Genomic DNA, 19,400 nt, shown 5'->3' with positions numbered 1-19,400 from the left:
TCCCGGCCCCGGCCCCACTCACACCTGCTGACAGCGTGGAGCGATTGGGGCCAGTGCCAGCAGCGGGTTTGAGTGGCAGCTGCTGCCCTGATCGCCCCTCAGGAGCATGGGGAGGTGGAGAAGCCCTCAGGGGCAATCAGGCCAGCAGCTGCTGCTCGCACCCGCTAATGGCACCAAGTGATCAGGACCAACGCTGGGTGCCAGCAGCGGGTGCAAGCGGTGCACAGGAGCAAAGAGTTTTCAGTAACCACCAGAGGCTTGCCCCAATGACAGCAACCAGCACCCCACCTTGGTCTGGTGTCCTGCTTACCTGCTCCACCATCCTGCCATGGCTGAAGCCCACCATGTTCCACGTGCATCCCCTATTGGTCAGCGCACGTCATAGCGACTGGTTGTTTGGTTGTTCGGGTGTTCCGCCATTCGGTCTATTTGCATAATAGCCTTTTATTATATAGGATATACACATATACATGTATGTATATATGCTCTTCATTTTCCTAACTCTACTTGTTGACATTCTAAGCAGAGTAATTCTAAGGCAGTTATGAATAAAGAGAATTATAGCCCTTATCTTTCCACTTCTATGGCAGCAGAATGAAGTACTTCACCTCTACTCTCAGGACATTTGAAAATATTGATATTAAAATTATCACACTATATTATATTCTAAATTCACATTTACTTGTTGTCTATCATCCTCAATTAGACTGAGTTCCTTGAAAGGACTTCTGTTTAATTCTCCTCTGTGTCTCCAATTCTTAGCAAAGGGTATGGCAAGAAATAAATGTTCTATAAAAGTTTGCTGAATAAATATTATAGAAAAGATGTGTATGTGTGAACAATAAAATTTAAAAATGAAGTAATATTTGCCATACAAGAAGCTCAGATCAAGAATGCTCAGAAAACTATAAGGTAGGAAAAGGTAGTAGAACAGATAGTTAAATCTATGAACTTTAAAGTCAGACAGCCTTGGTTTTGAGCCCTAACTCTGGTACTTATGAGCCCATGTGACTTTGGGATGTAATCTAACTCATTTAAGCAATAATTTCCTTATCAGTAAAATAGGGATAATACTAGTTGGAAGAACTAAATGAGATGATGCGTGTAAAATGTCAGGTACCCATTATGTGTTTGTGGAGTGGCTGACATATCATTAGCATCATCATTATCATCATCAAAGGCTTTGTGATGGAGGCACTCACTCTCTGGATGGGCAGACACCAGGGGAGAGCACCAAACAGCCAGGAGGTGTGAGTAAAGAAAAAGTCAAGGCCAAGTAGGGTGGGTAAGTAACACTATTGAATTGGAATATTGGCTATTTTCAGAAAAGTAATGTCAAGAATAGTGGGAAGTTGGCTTTAAATGCCAGCCTGAGAAATTTAGTCTTTTTAAGAACTGTATATTTTTATTGATTTCAGAGAGGAGAGGAGAGAGATAGAAACATCAATGATGAGAGAGAATCATTGATCAGCTGCCTCCTGCATGCCCCACACTTGGGATCAAGCCCACAATCCAGGCATGTGCCCTGATTGGGAATAGAACTGTGATCTCCTGGTTCATAGGTCGACACTCAACCACTGAGCTCACCAGCCAGGCGAGAAATTTATTCTTTATTCTGTCAGTTACACTGAGACTTTACAGGATTCTAAATAGGGTGGTGACCAGTTCAGAGCTAGCTATGGTGGGAATGTTCTGGTTGTTTGTACATGATGGCCTAGGGAGGTGAAGGGAGATGAAAGCAGACACCCCACTTAGGAAGCTTTTCCAGTATTTCCAATAAGAAATTGAGGTCCCCTCTCGGATGACAGTATGGGACAGGAAAGAGGGATGAGCATGTAGGACACTGGGAAGAATGAACTCAAAGAACTATATCCAACTGGATGTGAGAAGCAGAGTGAGGAGACAGAGTCAAAGACAATTCTGAAGGCTTGGCACTAGGTGACCGGGAGCATGGTGTACCTACTCTAGCACAAATAAAGCACAGAGGAGACTGGCTTTAGGGGAAGCGATATTTGCTTTTTGCTGTGCTAATTTCAAGGTGCATTCAGATGATGAATGATATTGAGATGATGAATGATAATCAGAGAGTCCATTTAAAATGTGATCTTAGAACTCAGATATTTATTTAGAATATATCTGCATAGAGGTGATAGTTAAAGGTGTGCCACAGTTGGATCAATGTCTAAGAAGGGTGAGAGTATAAAAAGAAAAGGATCAAGGCATCCTCCTTGGGAAATACCTCCCACATCTAGAGGAATGAGAAAGAAGCCTGTGAAGAGGGATGAGGAAGGGGGAGAGAGACAAAGAATACACTACCATAGAAGCCAACAGCTGGGAAGGTTTCAAGGAGGGTAGCCGTGGTCAGAGGAGTCAGGAGCTACAGCACGGTCAAAGAGAGAGAACTGAGGAGACACCACTGGACTTGGCCTTTAGGAAACCATCGATGACTCATGAGAGAACAGTATGTGGAAGAAAAAACTAGAGTGCAGATATGAAGGAATGAAGGAGGTGTGGAAAGCCCTGGACAGGTGGCTTAGTTGGTTAGTTGGTTGGAGTGTCATCCTGTACACCAAAAAGGTTGCAGGTTTGATCCCCAATAGGGGTATGTATGGGAGGCAACTGATATCTCTCTCTCTCTCTCTCTCTCTCTCTCTCTCTCTCTCTCTCTCTCTCTCTCTCTTTCTCTCTCTCCCCTTTCTCTCTCCCTTCCTCTCTCTAAAATCAATAAACATATCCTTGGGTGAGGATTTTAAAAAAAGAAGTAGTGTGGAAAAAAAGAGGTAGACTGAGAGTACATTGTCAGTTCAGGAAGTTCAGGAATGAAAGGATAAAGATGTGATGGAGGCTCAAGATGAGAGCAGATTGTTCTTCCCCAGAAAAAATGACCACCACTAATGTTTATCTAGAGAAGCAAATTTGTCTACACATTAAAACACATTAAGAAATAGAAAGTAGCTTCAGTGGAGGAGGCCAGAGGAAGGACTTTGGAACAAACTAGATTGGAAGTCAGGTTACAGCCATTCTGAAGTTTGAGAACATGTTATCTGTATGTGCACAGCAGCATCTGTTTTAGCAGAGACAGCCTCATTTATCATGCATCCACAGACTGAGAGAGAGGGAAACCAGAAACCCCTCTTCCCCACTTAGGAAAAACAAAGCTAGATCCACCTTTGAAAAGAATTCAAACATTTTGAAAAACTATTTTAGCAAGGAAGGAATACTAAAAAAAAGAAGTGTACAATCTCTTCCCCTTCTTGTCTTTTCCACCAGATGCACTCAAGAAAAATGCCCAGGTACATCATTAGAACATGCTAATAATACTATTAACACCATCCAAGTTTATGGCACTTCTATCTGCACGGTGCTTTTATAAAAAAAACCTCTCATGATCTTTTTTATTCTCATAGAATCCCTGTGAGGTATTATTTTTTACAAGGGAAGAAACAGGATCTGAAAGAATTGAGCAATTTTCCCCAAGTTACACAGACCCTCTGGCTCTTTTTAGGACATTTTCAAATACCATTCACCTGATCTTCACAGTGTAACACTCTAGGTATGACAATCCAAAGTGTCGCAGAACTTTGATCTCCCTGGTTTGGGGGCGCTATAATTTTATCAGTATAACCTAAAACTACATTAGGTCTGGGGCACTTTCATCAGGTCATGTTTGTGACTTAAATAGCAGTACCCAGTGTTCCCTTTTCAACCCCATTGTAAAGAGTCCTAGGACAGAAGTACTTAGCAATGTGCTTCCTTCCCTCCCACATCTTTCCTCCATTTCAACCAGGCCCCTGAGATGCATGAGCAAGGCCTCAATACTCCAGATGGGTCAGGAGGCAGGAAAGCAATCTCCCGCAATATCTAGTTTGGGCGGGTAGGAAGGAGGCCAGACTTGGAGGTTGATGGTTCAGGTTCCAGGCTCAAACTACCAGTCTAGCTCTGTGACCTTAGTCAAATCACTCTATACTCTGAGCACCAGTGTCTTTTCTCCTTTTTAAGAGTTTAAGGTGAACTGAAATAAATAAATAAGTACAGTTTAGGGTGAAAGTGAGTTTATTAGTGAAGCAGTGAGACAAGGAATGGGCTATTCCACAGACAAAGCAGCATGAGCACCAGGCTTGCTCTGAAAAATGATAATAGCTATTTCCTAAGTCTACTGCAAGGATCCAGTAAAACACTTATGTAAGTAGGTCTCTCTGCTGGGCTTAATTTTCTTCTGTAGCTGTCTTGAAATTCTTAATTTTTGAAGGAGGAACTCTGCATTTTCATTTTGCACTGGCCCCTGTAGCTAGTCCTATCTATACCCTTGACCAACTAAATTAAAACCTCTCGGAGCTCTACTGTCTATAATGAATTGAATTAAATTGCTAGGACAATTCTCAATCCTTCCTCTGCCTATTAGCAAAATTTGACACAGTTGATCACTCCCTCTTCCTTGAAACATTTTCCCACTTGGCTTCCAGGGCACTGCACTTCTCTGGTTTTCCTCTGCCTCACTGGCTGCTCCTTTGCTATTTCTATTAGCACGTCCAAAGAAACTCCTGATCATCTCTTGCAAACATGCTCCTCCTAGTCTTTCTCATCTTTTCATGGTAACTCCATCCTTCCAGTTGCTCAGACCAAAAACCTTTGCCATAGTTTTTTACTGCATCTCTCACTCCATGTCCAATTTGTAAGCTGCTCCAGAATTGACCGCTTCACCACCATCATCACAGTCCAACTCTCTCCCCTGGATTACTCCAAAACCTAACTCACCTCCCTGTTTCTACCTCCTCCCCTATGCCCAGTGGTCTGTTCTCCACACAGTTGCCAGAATAATCTTTTAAAAATGTAAGCCAAGTCATATCACTCCTCTGTTAAAAGTCATCCCATCACTATGCATCACAATCAGAGGAGACATCCCCACAGGAGGTACGAGCCCAGCCACCTCTGTGAACCCACCTCCTACCACACTCTCACCATTGGTCGGTGCCCCTCTGCCTAGAATGCCTTCCCAGATATCAGTCTGGATGGCCCCTCATCTCCTTCAGTTCTACTTAACTGTCCCCCATCAGTCAATCCTTCTCTGAGTACCTGATTTGCAACCACCAACTTTCCTCCTCATTCCTCATCCAGTCCTTCCCTGCTCACTTTTCTCCAAAGCATTCATCACCATCTGATATATATCGTATTTTATTTATTTGCATATTGTTTATCTCTTCCCATTAGACTGGCTCTGTATGGACAGGACTTTGTCTCTCAACTGCTATATAACCAGCACATATGATAGTGCCAGTGAATGATGGTAGAAAGTTCTGGAATAGATGATGTTATTACTATCATTAGGTTACAGTTGCATCAGCCCCTCTGAGTGTATAAGGTACTTTCACAGTCTGTATGCCCAGGAGGCTGGTCCTGCATACAGGAGTGAGGCATTTGTGGGGACGACTGTAAGCCAAGCCTCCCACCAGACTCAACTGTGGAGATAGAAAGGCAAGTCTAAGAGTTTGTGGCCTAGGGGGAGGTTTCATAAATTTATGCAAATAACTCGAGAACAAGGAAGCATTTGTTAAAAATATCCAGCCTTTAATGCCTAACATCTCACATTCTGCCAGTGATGCTGGAGTTTTCTACAGAGAGAAGGGACAATGAACCATGGCTTGTAAACTTACTGTGTGGCTATTTCTGTCCCAGGCAAGTTTCTGCTCTGGCCTGCTTATCACACCAGAGACACCTTGCCTGACTTCCAATCTAATTTGCTCCAAAGTCCCTCCTCCACTAGCCTCCTCCACCCAATACAGCCCCCTAATTAACTGTTAAATGGAAACCTCTCCCACTTACAGTCTCTCCACCTTCTGCTCCTAGATACTGGGAACATGAGGCAGGGGTGGGATCGACTTTGGAGGGTTGCAATAGAGAATAAAGAATCTAAATATGTCCTTACAATGAAGATGATTATATCTCTCTATGAGCCTGCAGTTCACAGAACTCAGAGACTACATCTGTTCATCTTTGTGGCTTGACAGCCTTGCCCAGTATGTAGGGCAGAGTGGGCATTCAGTTATGTTTGCTGGATCGTTGATATGGATGTTGTAAGCTCCAACTCAAGACCATCCTGTTTAAGAAGTACTTCCTCATCTTCTGTAAGGTGCCCCAGAGGTATTCTGTAAGGTTATTTTATTGAGCTGTCATAAGAAACAACCAATAAGAATTAAAACATCTTAAAAAAAGGAACAATATTTAAAATGCAAGTTTAAATTATAAAGTGACATTTTATAATTTTCAAAGTTTCTTTTAATTTGCATTTGATTTCTTTAAATACTTTATCTGAAAATCCAAAATTAATCAAGAGATAGATTACAAAGCATGCCTTCCATTCCGTACAGGATTCCTTTGAATAGGGACTCTCTGAACTTATCTGAATTTTTAGATAGAGACTTATGAGAAAGAATGAGGAACTGAGAAACTTACAACTAAATATTAGGATCTGCTAATTAAAAGCCATATTAAGTTTTGGCGGTGGTTACTTGTGTGTGTTATAATTTTCAATACTTTTCAGTGTGTATGTTCATATCACACATACATTTTCATACCCAGGCAAGATCAAGCATAAGAAGATAGCCCATCTTATAATCAGTAAGAGGTGCTGTCAGCAGTAAGTGAGGAAATTTGGGACAGGTAAATCCTTCCTTAGTTCTCGTTTCTTTGTATATAAAGTAGGAGGAGGAACTAGATGGTTACATGGGCCCTTCCAGTTCTAATGCATTAAGAGTCTATGGAAGCAGGGGCACCTATTCACATTATAAAGGATCCCTTTCAAATTTTCTGTTTCTGAAATGCCTTTAAACTATGACTTGGTTTCCCAAAATCTGGTTATTATATTTTTATTATTAACTAGAGGCCTGGTACACAAATTTGTGCATGGGAAGGGGCCGGCAGGGGGAAGGGGACACAGGAGGTTGGCTGGCCGGCCCCACCTCTGATCAGGGGGCAGGGGCCCCGATCGGGGCTGGGGCCAGCGGGGGCGGGGGCAGGAGGTTGGCCGGCCACAGTGTGCATCATAGTGACTGGTCATTCTGGTTGTTCTGGTTGTCTGGTCGCTTGGCTTTTATATGTATATAGATAAAAGCAGCCAATGATTAAGCACATTCAACATGTCAGGCACATAAAATGCCTTATATTGATTATTTGATTCAGTGGTCCCAATAACCCCATGAGGTAGATGATGAATTGTTCCCATGTGTGAGAGATAAAGTGGCTCCATGACTAAGGTCACTGAATTAGGGAATGTGACAACACTGGAATTGAAACTCTCATCAATTTAATCTATGACTCCATGACACGATATTAACCCCAAGTCTCCCAGACTGGCTGCAGGTATCAGGTGTTCAGTGTTCCTTCCTTAGATGAACAGCTGTGGTTCTCTGTGCTTTTGCCTTCACAAATGGGGTGACCAATTGGAGATGGGGTGATTCCTTCTGCTTCGGCTTTGGTCAATGCCCCTCTGTCATGGTGATGTTTTCATTAGGAAATGCTTTTTTACTTCCCTGGATGAGTACCATTGGGTTTCACTAGTTAGCTTGAGTCACTTGTGAATGATTGGGTTAGCACAGTGGTCAGCAAACTCATTAGTCAACAGAGCCAAATATCAACAGTACAACAATTGAAATTTCTTTTGAGAGCCAAAATTTTTAAACTTAAACTATATAGGTAGGTACATTGTTATTAATTAGGGTACTCCTAAGCTGGCCTTTGCTAAAAACTCAAGGGGCCAAAGAGCCGCATGTGGCTCGCGAGCCGCAGTTTGCCGACCACTGGGTTAGCAGAAAAGGGTTCAAATTTGCTTTGAATTCCTATTTTAGGTCTTTTTTTTAAAATTTAAATTCTTTGTTTAAAGTATTACATATGCCTCCTCCCCTCCTCCCCCGCCCCATTTACCTCTTCCAGCCTGCTCCCAGCCCCCCAGCACATGCCCTCACCCTCCCCTAATGTCTGTGTCCATTGGTTATGCTTATATGCATGCATACAAGTCCTTTGGTTGATCTCTTACCCACCCTTCCCCTGCCTTTCCTCTGTTTGATGGTCTTTTCGATGCTTCTCTGGATCTATTTTGGTTTATCAGCTTGTGTTGTTCATTGTATTCCACAAATGAGTGAGATTATGTAATATTTATCTTTTTCCAACTGACTTATTTCGCTTAGCATAATGCTCTCCAGTTCCATCCATGCTGTTGCAAATGGAAAGAACTCCCTTTTTACAGTAGCTTAGTATTCCATTGTGTAGATGTACCTCAGTTTTTTAATCCACTCATCTGCTGATGGGTACTTAGGCTGTTTCCAAATCTTAGCTATTGTAAATTGTGCTGCTATGAACATAGGGGTGCATATATCCTTTCTGATTGGTGTTTCTGATATTTTTGGACATACTCCTAGAAGTGGGATTACTGGGTCAAATGGGAGTTCCATTTTTAATTTTTTGAGGAAACTCTGTACTAGAACTGTTCTTCACAGTGGCTGCACCAGTCTTCATTCCCACCAGCAGTGCACGAGGGTTCCTTTTTTCTGCATCCTCACTAGCACTTGTCGTTTGTTGATTTGTTGTGATAGCCATCTGACAGGTGAGAGATGGTACCTCATTGTCATTCTGACTTGCATCTCTCAGATGATTGTGTCTGCTAGTATTTAGATCCTTTGCCCATTTTTTGATTGGATTGTTTATCCTATTTTAGGTCTATACGCCTATTAATCTAAGTCTATAACAGCACATATAGCAAGACTTTACATTAATTTGCAACAGATTAAGGTAAAAAAATGCCACATGGGAAAAACAATGTAAGATTAATTTCACAAGTATATGGCACTCTTCATAATTTTCACATTTATTATTTTCACTTTCACAAAAACTGTGTGAAGTGCGCAAGTCAGGAATTATTTTTACCCACTTTGCAAATAAGGAAAGAGAGCTACAGAAAGGGGTGGGTGACTTGTTTTAGGACATGGATCTGGTGAGATCCTAGACTAGTGTTCTTTCTACGTATGCCACCCCCTCTGTAAAACAGAACGTCAGATTCGGGTACTTGTTGGCATACAGAACCAAGTGGCTGCTGTATCAAAGGCTGTGCCATGCCAGGCTGGGGCCATGGGCTCCTGTATAACTAGCAACTGTGCTAGAGGGTGGGGACAGAGCAGCAGCCATGACCCCTACTCACACCTGTGCACTGTGATAAAGAAAGTAGAAGTAGCCAGCAGCTGTGGTCCAACCAGATAAAACTTTTAGGCGGGAAGTCAAGTGACAAGTGAACTTGTGTATGTGTTTTAGCTGTTAATTGCTTTTGAAAATTTTTTAAAAGGCACCTTGAGAAAGTCGGACCAAATAGCAGGAAGGTATTGCAGCAAGATGGATTTGGGAAAGAACCAATCTCGTTTGACACTGCATCAGACACCTGATTCTCACCAAGAAAACTACGTTCCAGGTAATGAAAGAGGTTGTAGCTGTTGGGAAGAATTGGGGCTATGATTATTTTCCTCTTTTTTATGGATCTGGCAAAAAAGGGGCATGATTGAGTACATTCATATAACCACAGGTGGGAAGAGGGGTTGTATATCTTCATGAGGTGACTTCTAGTGCTAGGATTCTAATAAGCCAGAGAAACACAAGGAAATAATAAGTAAGTTATTAATAAGAAATATATTTAAATGAAAGATAGTGAAAATACCCAATACTGGATGGTTGTGGTTAAACAAGTACACACCCATGTGTATCTATGGTATGTAAATTTGGTATAACTTTTGGGAAGTTTATAGCAATAGGTAGCAGGAACTGTAGTCCTTATTCTTTTGGTTCACTAATTTTACTCATTGGGTCTATCCTAAAGCAGCATTTCTCAAAATGTTTTGCAGAATTTAGGCCTTGAGACAGTGTTTTTAAATGTTTTCGTGCCTTGGACCCCTTTGACGTTTTGATGAACTCCTAGATTCCTATACTCTTTTTGGGGGTTTCCTAGTGCAAATTTGCTATAACTCCACAGGTTCTAAGAAAGTCTACATCAATGACCCATTAATGTTTCTCAAACTTGGACAGCACCAGAACCTTTTTTGATGATACCTTTAATATTCCAAAGAACTTAGAGAAACATCATCCTATGGAAAAAATCCAAAGGAAAAAAGAGAGCTGTATGCATGAGTATGCTTATTATAGTTTTATTTACAACGGCAAAAAAATAATTGGCAACAACCTAAATGTTCAACACAAGTAGAAAGACTGGGTAAATGAGAACACATCAACCTGATTAAGTATCATGTAGTCATTAAAGTTATAATTATGAAGACCAGATCATGGAAAATGACCTGATATAATGTTTGGTTAATAAATGATAAAATTGTATATTCTCATTACAATTCTGTATAACATAGGAGCTAGATGGGTATAAGGAATAAAATGAAAACAGGTTATAATGTTAAAGGTGGAAGAACATGGCTGATTTTTTCTTTTCTTTTATACGTATACAATATGTGAAAAATATTTTGAAGAAATTAATAGGTTGGTAGCACAGTTACATACAAAAACTGACCTTTTCATTTTAAAAGGTTTACTGTTTGCTCCTAGGCATTCTTTGGAAGTACGGGGATAAATAAGGTAGAGTCCTTGTCCTCAAAAAGCTAGGAAAGAAGTACCCAGCATAGAGTCCTTTGCCATAGAACTCTTGCTGATAAATGTCAGAATTTGTTGCTATCTCCTATAACTTTCATTTTGATCTTACAGAAGTGATTGGAACTTGGAGTTTGCGAAACAGAGAGCAGCTCAGGAAAAGAAAAGCTGAAGCACAAGAAAAGCAAACTTCACAATGGCAATTTGGGTATGGTATCCTTACAAGGGAAAAAGGAACTAATTAAAAAAAAAACCATACACACACGTTTTTATTGATTTTTAGATAGAGAGGGAAAGGGAAAGGGAGGTAGAAACATCAGTGAAAGAGAAACATCAATCAACTGCCTCCTGCATGTCCCCAACTGGGGATTGAGCTCCAAACCCGGGCATGTGCCCTGACTGGGAATCAAACCAGTGACCTCTTGGTGCATGGGACGATGCTCAATCCACCAGCTGGGCAAGGAGCTGATATTTATCCAGCAAATGCTATGTGCCAAGTACTGCTGAGCACTTTCACACACTATATTTTATCATTCCAACTATCCTGTAAATCAGGAGCTGTTATCCCTATTTAAAAAAAAAAAAGGAAACCAAGTGTCCAATGGGTTAAATCTCTTGTCTAAAGTCACACAGCTGATAAAGTGGTAAGAACAGAATTTTATCTCCCGTCTCCTTAAATTAAAACACCAGGCAATCAAATTACGCTGTCCAGAGGCCTGGTGCGCAACCACTCTGGTAATATAAACACAGAAGAATTTTGTTGTTGGGAGCAAGAGATACCACTGAAGAAATCTCTGAGCTTGTTCTCCAAGCTTCCTTAGTAATCCTTATCGAATGACTGTGACTAACTCTCCAGGAAGGAAACCAAAACACTGTAAATGAGTGATGTGACAAGATAGTTTGGGAGTTCTTAAATCTCCCATCTAAGTCACCTGTCTGTCATCCCAGGGAGGGAATACAAGAACATGATTATAAATTGGGCAGCATCAAACTGCATCCATTTAGAATATGATTGAAAAAGGATATTTCTTGCTTGGAGATGGAAAAGAGGAGACCAAGGAGCCAAGGAGCACAGCATCTATCGAAGCCAGGTTTTTTATCCCTTGGCACTATTGACACTGTGGGCAGGATACTTCTTAGTGTGAGAGGCTGTCCTGTGCATTGAGGATGTTTAGGAACATCTGGCCAATAGCAATCCTCTTTTCTCCCCAGTTATGACAACCAAAAATGTCAACATGTCAAATGTCTCCTGGGGCAGGTGGAGAGGGAGCAAAAGGGCCCCCAGTTGAGAACCACTGATCTAAGCACTATTCTTAAAAAAGGGCATTTGTCTTCTGCTACAATACTGCACATACCATTGGTAAATAGGAGAATGTTGTCAGTATAATGTGGAAGTTGTGTTGATTCATGATATTTCCTAGCCAAAGGAGCCAGAATAATGGGAATAGAAGGAAAGGAAAAAGCCTTTATCGTGGCTGCTGTTTAGGCAGGATCCTTTTCAGACTGCATTCAGGGCTGTTCCCCCAAGAGAAGGGTAGCAGGTTGCACTTCCCCCTGTGCTCAACTTAATGACAACCTCCCTGGCTCAAAGTGCCGCCCTTATTTGCATAATCTCAGCACCTGCAAACCTGCATTTACACGATTGTTTTGGGGCATCTTTATTATCCCCTGAGGCAGCCTCCAGTCATGATTACCTACCTGTCTGGACTATCCAAGTTATCTCAAGTACCAATTATTGTTTCTGCTAGTGTTGAAAAAGTTGTATAGGTTTTGAGTCATTTGCCCCAGCTCATTTTTCCCCATAACCACTGTTACTTTTAGTGCATGATTTTTCAGAAAGTAAAGTTTTCCAGGAATACGTTTATTATTTTTTAGCAGAAACATCTATACTTGGGTCCTGTGGCAGGTGACTCTGTTGAAGAGTATCCAGTTAGCTCTCCGAATTCTATATTTGCCCAGCAACCTTCTGATCATTAATTTGCTTCCCAAGTACTTGCTACAGAGAAAGAGTGCATTCATTTATCAGCCCAAATATTCTTTGCTGTGTGACTTTGCACTTCTCACTGTTCATTTAAAAATGGGCCTTTGACTAAAGGGTCCCAGGTTCAATTCCAGTCAAGGGCACGTGCCGGGTTGCAGTCTCGCTCCCCAGTAGGGGGCGTGCAGCAGGCAGATAATCAATGATTCTCTCTCATCATTGATGTTTCTATCTCTCTCTTCCTCTCTGAAATTAATTTTTTAAAAAATGGGCCTTTGGGCCCTAACCGGTTTGGCTCAGTGGATAGAGCGTGGGCCTGCAGCCTGAAGGGTCCCAGGTTCGATTCCGGTCAAGGGCATGTACCTTGGTTTTGGGCACATCCCCAGTAGGTGTGCAGGAGGCAGCTGATTGATGTTTCTCTCTCATTGATGTTTCTAACTCACTATCCCTCTCCTTTCCTCTCTGTAAAAAATCAATAAAATATATATATTTTTAAATGGGCCTTTGGGTTTACGTATCAGTCTATTTGAGCTGGTTGATGAGCTCTGCCCCTGATAAAAGGAGCTAGTCTTAATATGCTGGTAGAATTGGGTTTCTATGCTTGCTGGACTGGGGAGCCAAGGCTGAGGAAGTAACTGAAGTACATGACACCTTCGTGAACCTCTTAGCAGCTGGCTGTTCTTGCTCTGGTGACACATTTCTGTACTGAGTACTGTTCTCACTACAGCATACCACACAGTGAAACCTTAGTAGTTCCAGAGAGAAGCAGCAGGTGTAATGACTAAGAGCCTGGCTATTAAAGCCATGATGATTAGATTAGAAGCCTGGCTCCCCTACTTCCTAGGCATTTGATCTTGGATTATTTACTCCCTCTTTCTGGGCCTCAGTTTTGGCATCTGCAAAATGGAGATAATAGTATCCACTTCAAAAGTTGATGTGAAGTCATTATTCCTTATATAAGAACTAGAGATCTGGTGCACGAAATTCGTGCACGGGTAGGGTCCCTAGGCCTGGCCAGTGATCAGGACCAATTTGGGCCTTCCGGCTGCCAGCTGGGGCCTCCCTTCCCCAGCTGCCCCTGGGGCCTTCCTTCATTCCATGCTGCCCCCTGGTGGTCAGCACACGTCATAGCAAGCGATAGAACGCCAGGTCTCCTGGTCGAACTCCCACGGGAACACTTTGCATATCAGCCTTTTATGTAGATAAGGAAATTACTTAAAACAGTGCCTGGCACATGGGAAGCACTATAAGTTTCCTACAGGAATACAAGAGTGCTACTTTATATTTGGATAATTCATTCATATAAGTTATTATATGCAATTCTTATAACAATCACATGAGGTTGGGGAGATACTATATATTCCATTTAATCTATGAAGAAATCAAGGCATAGAGCAGTTAAGTGACTTGCCCACAATCACATAGTTGATAAATGACAGAATCTTTTGAAAAACTACCAGGAAGAATATGGGACATTTATATTACTCAGATTTCCTCATTTAGAGATCTACATAACAAATTATTTAGGACTTAATATCTAGGAAAAAGTGTTTCCTGAATAACTTAGATAATTTGACAATAAGGATTTTATAATTTACCTTGTTACCTTGGTTACTTGGAGTTATATTTTAAAATGTTGAGGTTTCATACCATTTTTAGATTCCCTTTTCTTCTAATTTATTTTTAATATTTTGACTATCCTATTGCATATATACCCTTTTAATATTGACTTTAAACTGGTTTTGGTGAGGCAATCTTTAAATTATTTTGATTATGAAAATTTTCAAACACACAAAATAGAATATATATACATTTTTAAGGTGTACAAGGAACTATGAGCATTACAAAGATATAAAAAGACACTGGTTTAATCACTAAAGAATATCTAGTTTATTTTTTTAAAAGGTTTCTCCAGAAATAACTATGGATTGAGGCAGCCTCTGTTCCTTGCCTTAAGCATGATCCTCCTAATAAATCACAAAGGAGTGTTAAGCAGGGAGAGCATTTCAGCCCTCTGGGTTGTAAGAGAAGGCTCTTTGGAACAGGTAGCATGGGACAGAATTTCAATAGGTTTAGAAAAATGATGAAGTTTTTATTTATAACCTTTTTCTCCTCCCTGAGCCCATCTGTATTAGCCATCTGTATTTGGTTATATTTGCAGTACCCAACAATTTGTCATTGGTTGCAATTTCCATGTACATCCTTTGATCTTTAGATCTTTAATCTAGCTATTACTTCAGAGTAAGCATGACATGGCCACTCATGCCTTTCCACCAGGCTTGTTAACCTCAAGAAATGTTTTTTGCAGCTTGTGATCCAACTTACAGTAAAACTCATTTGACTTTTTTTTTTTTGCTAATCTTCTGTGTATCATTCCAATTTTAGTATATGTGCTGCTGAAGCGAGTGCTCAAGACACTGTATTAGATAAGCAAGCCATATACATCATCCACCTGCAGATTGCAGAGACAGGGAGCAGTGCCTGGACTAAGGATGTAGAAACGCAAATGTATGCGTTTACCCAGGACATAGCAGGACTAACTCAAACAGACTAAACCCAAAGAGACTAGTGTATAAACCAGAATGCTAATCTATTCATTTATAGCATAATTATACATCTTCATAACCAATTAAGTATATGCTCTCAAACTAACACTACACTTCCTGGTGAGCAAGGCATCAGAGACACAAAGTTCCTGAGGGACATTCCTCTCCTGACAATTGAGTACATCTAGCCCTGCTCCTTCATTTGGCAAACAAGGAGGTTGAGGCCCAGAGTGATTAAGTGACTTGTTCAAAGGTTGTGAAACAAGGCAGTGGGATACCTGGACTGTTATTACCAAGCACTTACCTGAATTCTTTATCCCTGTTGCTGATACTAATTCTGATCTCTCCACAGAGAGAAAAAATACAAGCGGCAGAGAACAGGAAAAGGAAATCAAAGAGGCAGAAAGAACCAGCAAAATACAGAACTAAAGGTAGAGCCTCAGTCACAATTAGAAAAGGAAATGATGGAGAATGCACTGGCACCTACAGAGAAAGAAAACAAATCACCTAGGAGTGTAACTGAAGCTCTCCCTTCAGTATCCTCCCCAAAGAGAATTGAACCTGAGAAAAAACTTCCTGCAATAGGTCAAGAAAGCATTATATGTCAGAAAAATTCTTCTGAGTACCAAGAAACAACAGTTCAAAACCACCCTTCTGAAATAGGCCAAGATATGGCTGAACCTGAAGACCTCTCTCCTAAATTGTGCCAAGAAATCGCTGTAATTCAAGACCATTCTTCCAAAATGTGCCATGATATGGCTGAACCTGAAGACCTCTCTCCTAAATTGTGCCAAGAAATCGCTGTAATTCAAGACCATTCTTCCAAAATATGCCATGATATGGCTGAACCTAAAGACCTCTCTCCTAAAATGTGCCAAGAAACATCTGTAGTCAAAGCCCTTCCTTCTAAAACATATCCTGGCATGGAAGGATGCTCTCTTGAAGTATACCCCAAACCAGAAGTGCCTAAAGGTTACACACTTGAAACATACCAAAAAAGAGCTGAACCCAAGGAAGACAGTACTGAACCAGGTCAAGGAATAGCTGGGACTGAAAGCTTTCCTCCTAAAATACAACAAGAAATAGCTGAGCCTAAAGACCTTTCTACAAAAGCATACCAAGAAACAGTTGAACCTGAACACATTTCTCATAAAGCATATGAAGAAATTTCTGTGCCCAAAGCCCTCTCTTATAAGACAATCCAAGAAACACCTGCTCATGAGGAATGTCCATCTGAAATATACATTTACCAAAAAACACCTGAGCCTGAAGACTGTGCACTTGATATATACCAAGAAAAACAAGGGCCTGAAGACTGTGCACCTGAAATACATCAAGAAACACCTGGGCCTGAAGACCTCTCCACTAAGACATACGAAAGTAATAATGTGCCTATAGAATGCTTTCCTGAACCAAACCAAGAAGCAGATGGGCCCCACGGCCAGGATCCTAAAGCACACCAGGAAGATGCTAAGGATGTTTCTACTTTTTCTCGAGGTAGGGGTGGTTTATAGGGGACAAGTCAATGACCTGTTTCCATTTATAATTAGAGCACCAAATAGTTATAACTCCCTCAGAGTGGTGATTTATAGCCTTCTTTGACAATCCTTGGTTATCCCCAGTCATCTCAAGGGGTATCATTAATGTCATTGGCTAGTTTTTCATTTAACCAATGTCTGTTGGGCACATTTTCAAAGAATTAAAAGAAAATAATTGAAAATATAAGTGTGTATAGTAGTTACTTGTACATGCTATCCATTTCGGAAAGCTTTAGCCAGTGAAAGAAATGAACCCAATATAGGATAATGTGTGTGCAAAATATTTTAAAGGATAATTAAGTTCAGATTTACAAGAAAACTTGAATAAAGTTTTTCTTGAGCATTAAAATTTCCTGGCAAGCAAAAGGCAAGTAAATGGCGTACAGTACTGAAGAAGATACAAAGGTGTAAAATATGATTCCTGTTACCAAGATTTATCATGTTTACCAAAAACACTTTCTATTTTATTATTTGTCTGAAAAGCTTTCTCCTAAGTATAGAATTTTGAAAAGAATGTGACATTTCTTCAATTTGACTTGCCTCAGGGGCATAACTGAGAATCTCTATTCTCTTTGTACAGTGCTGTAGATTATACTATAAGAAAATGGGCTGCCCTAGCTGGTTTGGCTCAGTGGATAGGGCATCAGCCTGCGGACTGAAGAGTCCTGGGTTCGATTCCAGTCAAGGGCACATACTGGTTGCATCTTAATCCCCGGCCCTGGTCAGGGCACATGCAGAGGCAACCAATTGAAGTGTCTCTCTACATCAATGTTTCTCTCTGTCTCTTCCCCTCCTTTCCATTCTCTCTAAAAATAAATGGAAAAATATCCTTGGGTGAGGATTAACAAAAAGAAAAAGAAAATGGGCTGATACTGTCAGACCATAGTTTTCTCCAGGGAATTGTTTTCTAAAGAAATCCTTTTGATAGTTGATTTACTTTTTCTCCTTAAGAGTGCAACAAAACCATGGGGTTAATAGGGTTCCAAGTAATGTTTTAAAAATCTTTGCCTACCTGCTAGGTTAAAAAAAACACTAGTTGTTTTAATTGCCACCTTTTTGATGACTAATGCTACTTGACATCTTTTCATAATTATTAGGAATTTGAACTTTTTCTTTTGAGAATTGCCTGTTTGAATCCTTGTTCTGTTTTAAGTTTGGGATACCTATCATTTTTTGACTGGTTAAAAATCTCTTTAAATAATAGTTATTAAACCTTTGCCTACATATAAGTTGTATATATTTTTCCAGTTGTTGTTTGTGGTTTAACTTTGTTTATAGTGCTTTTTGTCTTGTATATGACAACATTTAAATTTTAATTTTAGTTTTTAGTTGTTCAAATGTGTCAATCTTTTCATTTATGGTTTCTGGTCTGTGTTCTGCTTAGAAAGGCCTTTATAATCCGAAAATTATAGGAACATTCTATTATTTCTACATTTATGGTATGTTAATATTTAAATCTTTAATTCATCTGTAATTTGTTTTTGTGCAAGGTCTGAGGTAGAGTTTTGTTTTTCTTCAAATGGATAGTCAATTGTCCCAAATCCATTTATTGAACCTCTTTTTATATTTTATTTGATTTTACAGAAATGAAAGAAAAACCCAAAGCACAAGAACCAGAGACACCAGCAATTCCAAACGTTCCTCAAGAGATTCATCCAGAAAATGATGTCTATAGTTATGTTTTGTTTTAACAGTGCTCAATCATAACAATTGTGCAACAAAATACACATCTTATTCCACGTGATTTTTCTCAAAATAATTGTAGCAATCTCTACAATATCCATTAATATTTTAATAGTGTGTTCTTTTTCCATGTATAGACCATATCTGAAAGAGAGAACTAATGTGTTTTTCAGGCTGTACTACATAGACAATAACCTACAGTGTGTGTGTGCGTGTGTGTGTGTGTGTGTGTGTGTGTCTGTGTATATATGTATATTGGGGTGAGGATAGTGGTGGGAAAAGACAAAAATGGGAAAGGGGAGGGCTGAATAATTAACTTACCCCTAATAATTATTTTTTATTAATTATTTTTTAATTTACACCTGTGGATATTTTTTCATTGATTTTCAGAGAGAGTGGAAGGGAGGGAGAGAGATAGAGGGAAACATCAATGTAAGGGGGACATATGGATTGGTTGCCTTCCGCACGCATCCTGACCAGGGCCAGGGATTGAGCCTGCAACTGAAGTATGTGCCCTTGACTGGAATTGAACCTGGGACTCTTCAGTCTATGGGCTGACGCTCTATCTACAGAGCCATACCAGCTAGGGCTTGATTAATTCTTAAGAGCAGAAAAATTAATAAATCTGAGCACTTAAAATTTGGGTGAGTATATACTTTTCTTGTAAACTTTGTTCAACTAATAATGTAACAATAGCATCAAAATTTTATTGAGGTTTTAGTTGTTTTTTAAGTTAATTTTATCTTTCTGGGACTCCAAAGATATTTTATAGTGCTGAATGTATTGTGTATTTGAATTTGAATTTTCTGTTTTTACTTTTTATATATTGTATTTGTACATTAAATCATTATTACATGCTTAATTGTGTGGAATACATCATGGTAAGCATTTCGAAAGTTAGAAGACTTATAACACTTTGTCCATCAGGTGTTTAATCTATAGTCTTATGGGGAAATAAAACAGGAAACAAATAATTACTAAAGAAAATAGTAAATGATAGTGCCATTTGAACAGTAGATACAATAAAGG

The 19,400-nt window shown here is 40.0% G+C and overlaps 1 protein-coding gene across 2 annotated transcripts; it reads left to right on the top strand.

Moving 5' to 3' along the window:
* Positions 1 to 1,214: 1,214 nt before the first annotated feature.
* Positions 1,215 to 18,432, top strand: HEMGN (hemogen). 2 transcript variants are annotated; one of them, XM_028145958.2, is made up of 5 exons: positions 1,215 to 1,285; positions 9,329 to 9,451; positions 10,741 to 10,834; positions 15,503 to 16,647; positions 18,273 to 18,432. In XM_028145958.2, the coding sequence occupies exons 2-5, from the start codon at positions 9,376 to 9,378 to the stop codon at positions 18,377 to 18,379; spliced, it is 1,422 nt and encodes a 473-aa protein (XP_028001759.2). In that variant the 5' UTR covers positions 1,215 to 1,285; positions 9,329 to 9,375; the 3' UTR covers positions 18,380 to 18,432. The 2 variants fall into 2 exon arrangements, with proteins under 2 accessions (XP_028001759.2, XP_054583488.1); XM_054727513.1 differs by lacking the exon at positions 1,215 to 1,285 and adding an exon at positions 6,577 to 6,657.
* The last annotated feature ends 968 nt before the right edge of the window (positions 18,433 to 19,400 follow it).

The sequence above is a fragment of the Eptesicus fuscus genome, chromosome 15, assembly GCF_027574615.1.
Source record: "Eptesicus fuscus isolate TK198812 chromosome 15, DD_ASM_mEF_20220401, whole genome shotgun sequence".
Taxonomy (NCBI): domain Eukaryota; kingdom Metazoa; phylum Chordata; class Mammalia; order Chiroptera; family Vespertilionidae; genus Eptesicus; species Eptesicus fuscus.
This window is presented reverse-complemented; position numbering and strand designations above follow the sequence as displayed.

Bases quoted from the DNA above. Each gene is read 5' to 3' on its own strand.
- HEMGN (XM_028145958.2), top strand. From the start codon at position 9,376: ATGGATTTGGGAAAGAACCAATCTCGTTTGACACTGCATCAGACACCT. The intron at 9,452-10,740 runs GTAATGAAAGAG...TTGATCTTACAG, and splicing joins CCAAGAAAACTACGTTCCAG to AAGTGATTGGAACTTGGAGT. The intron at 16,648-18,272 runs GTAGGGGTGGTT...TTGATTTTACAG, and splicing joins TGTTTCTACTTTTTCTCGAG to AAATGAAAGAAAAACCCAAA.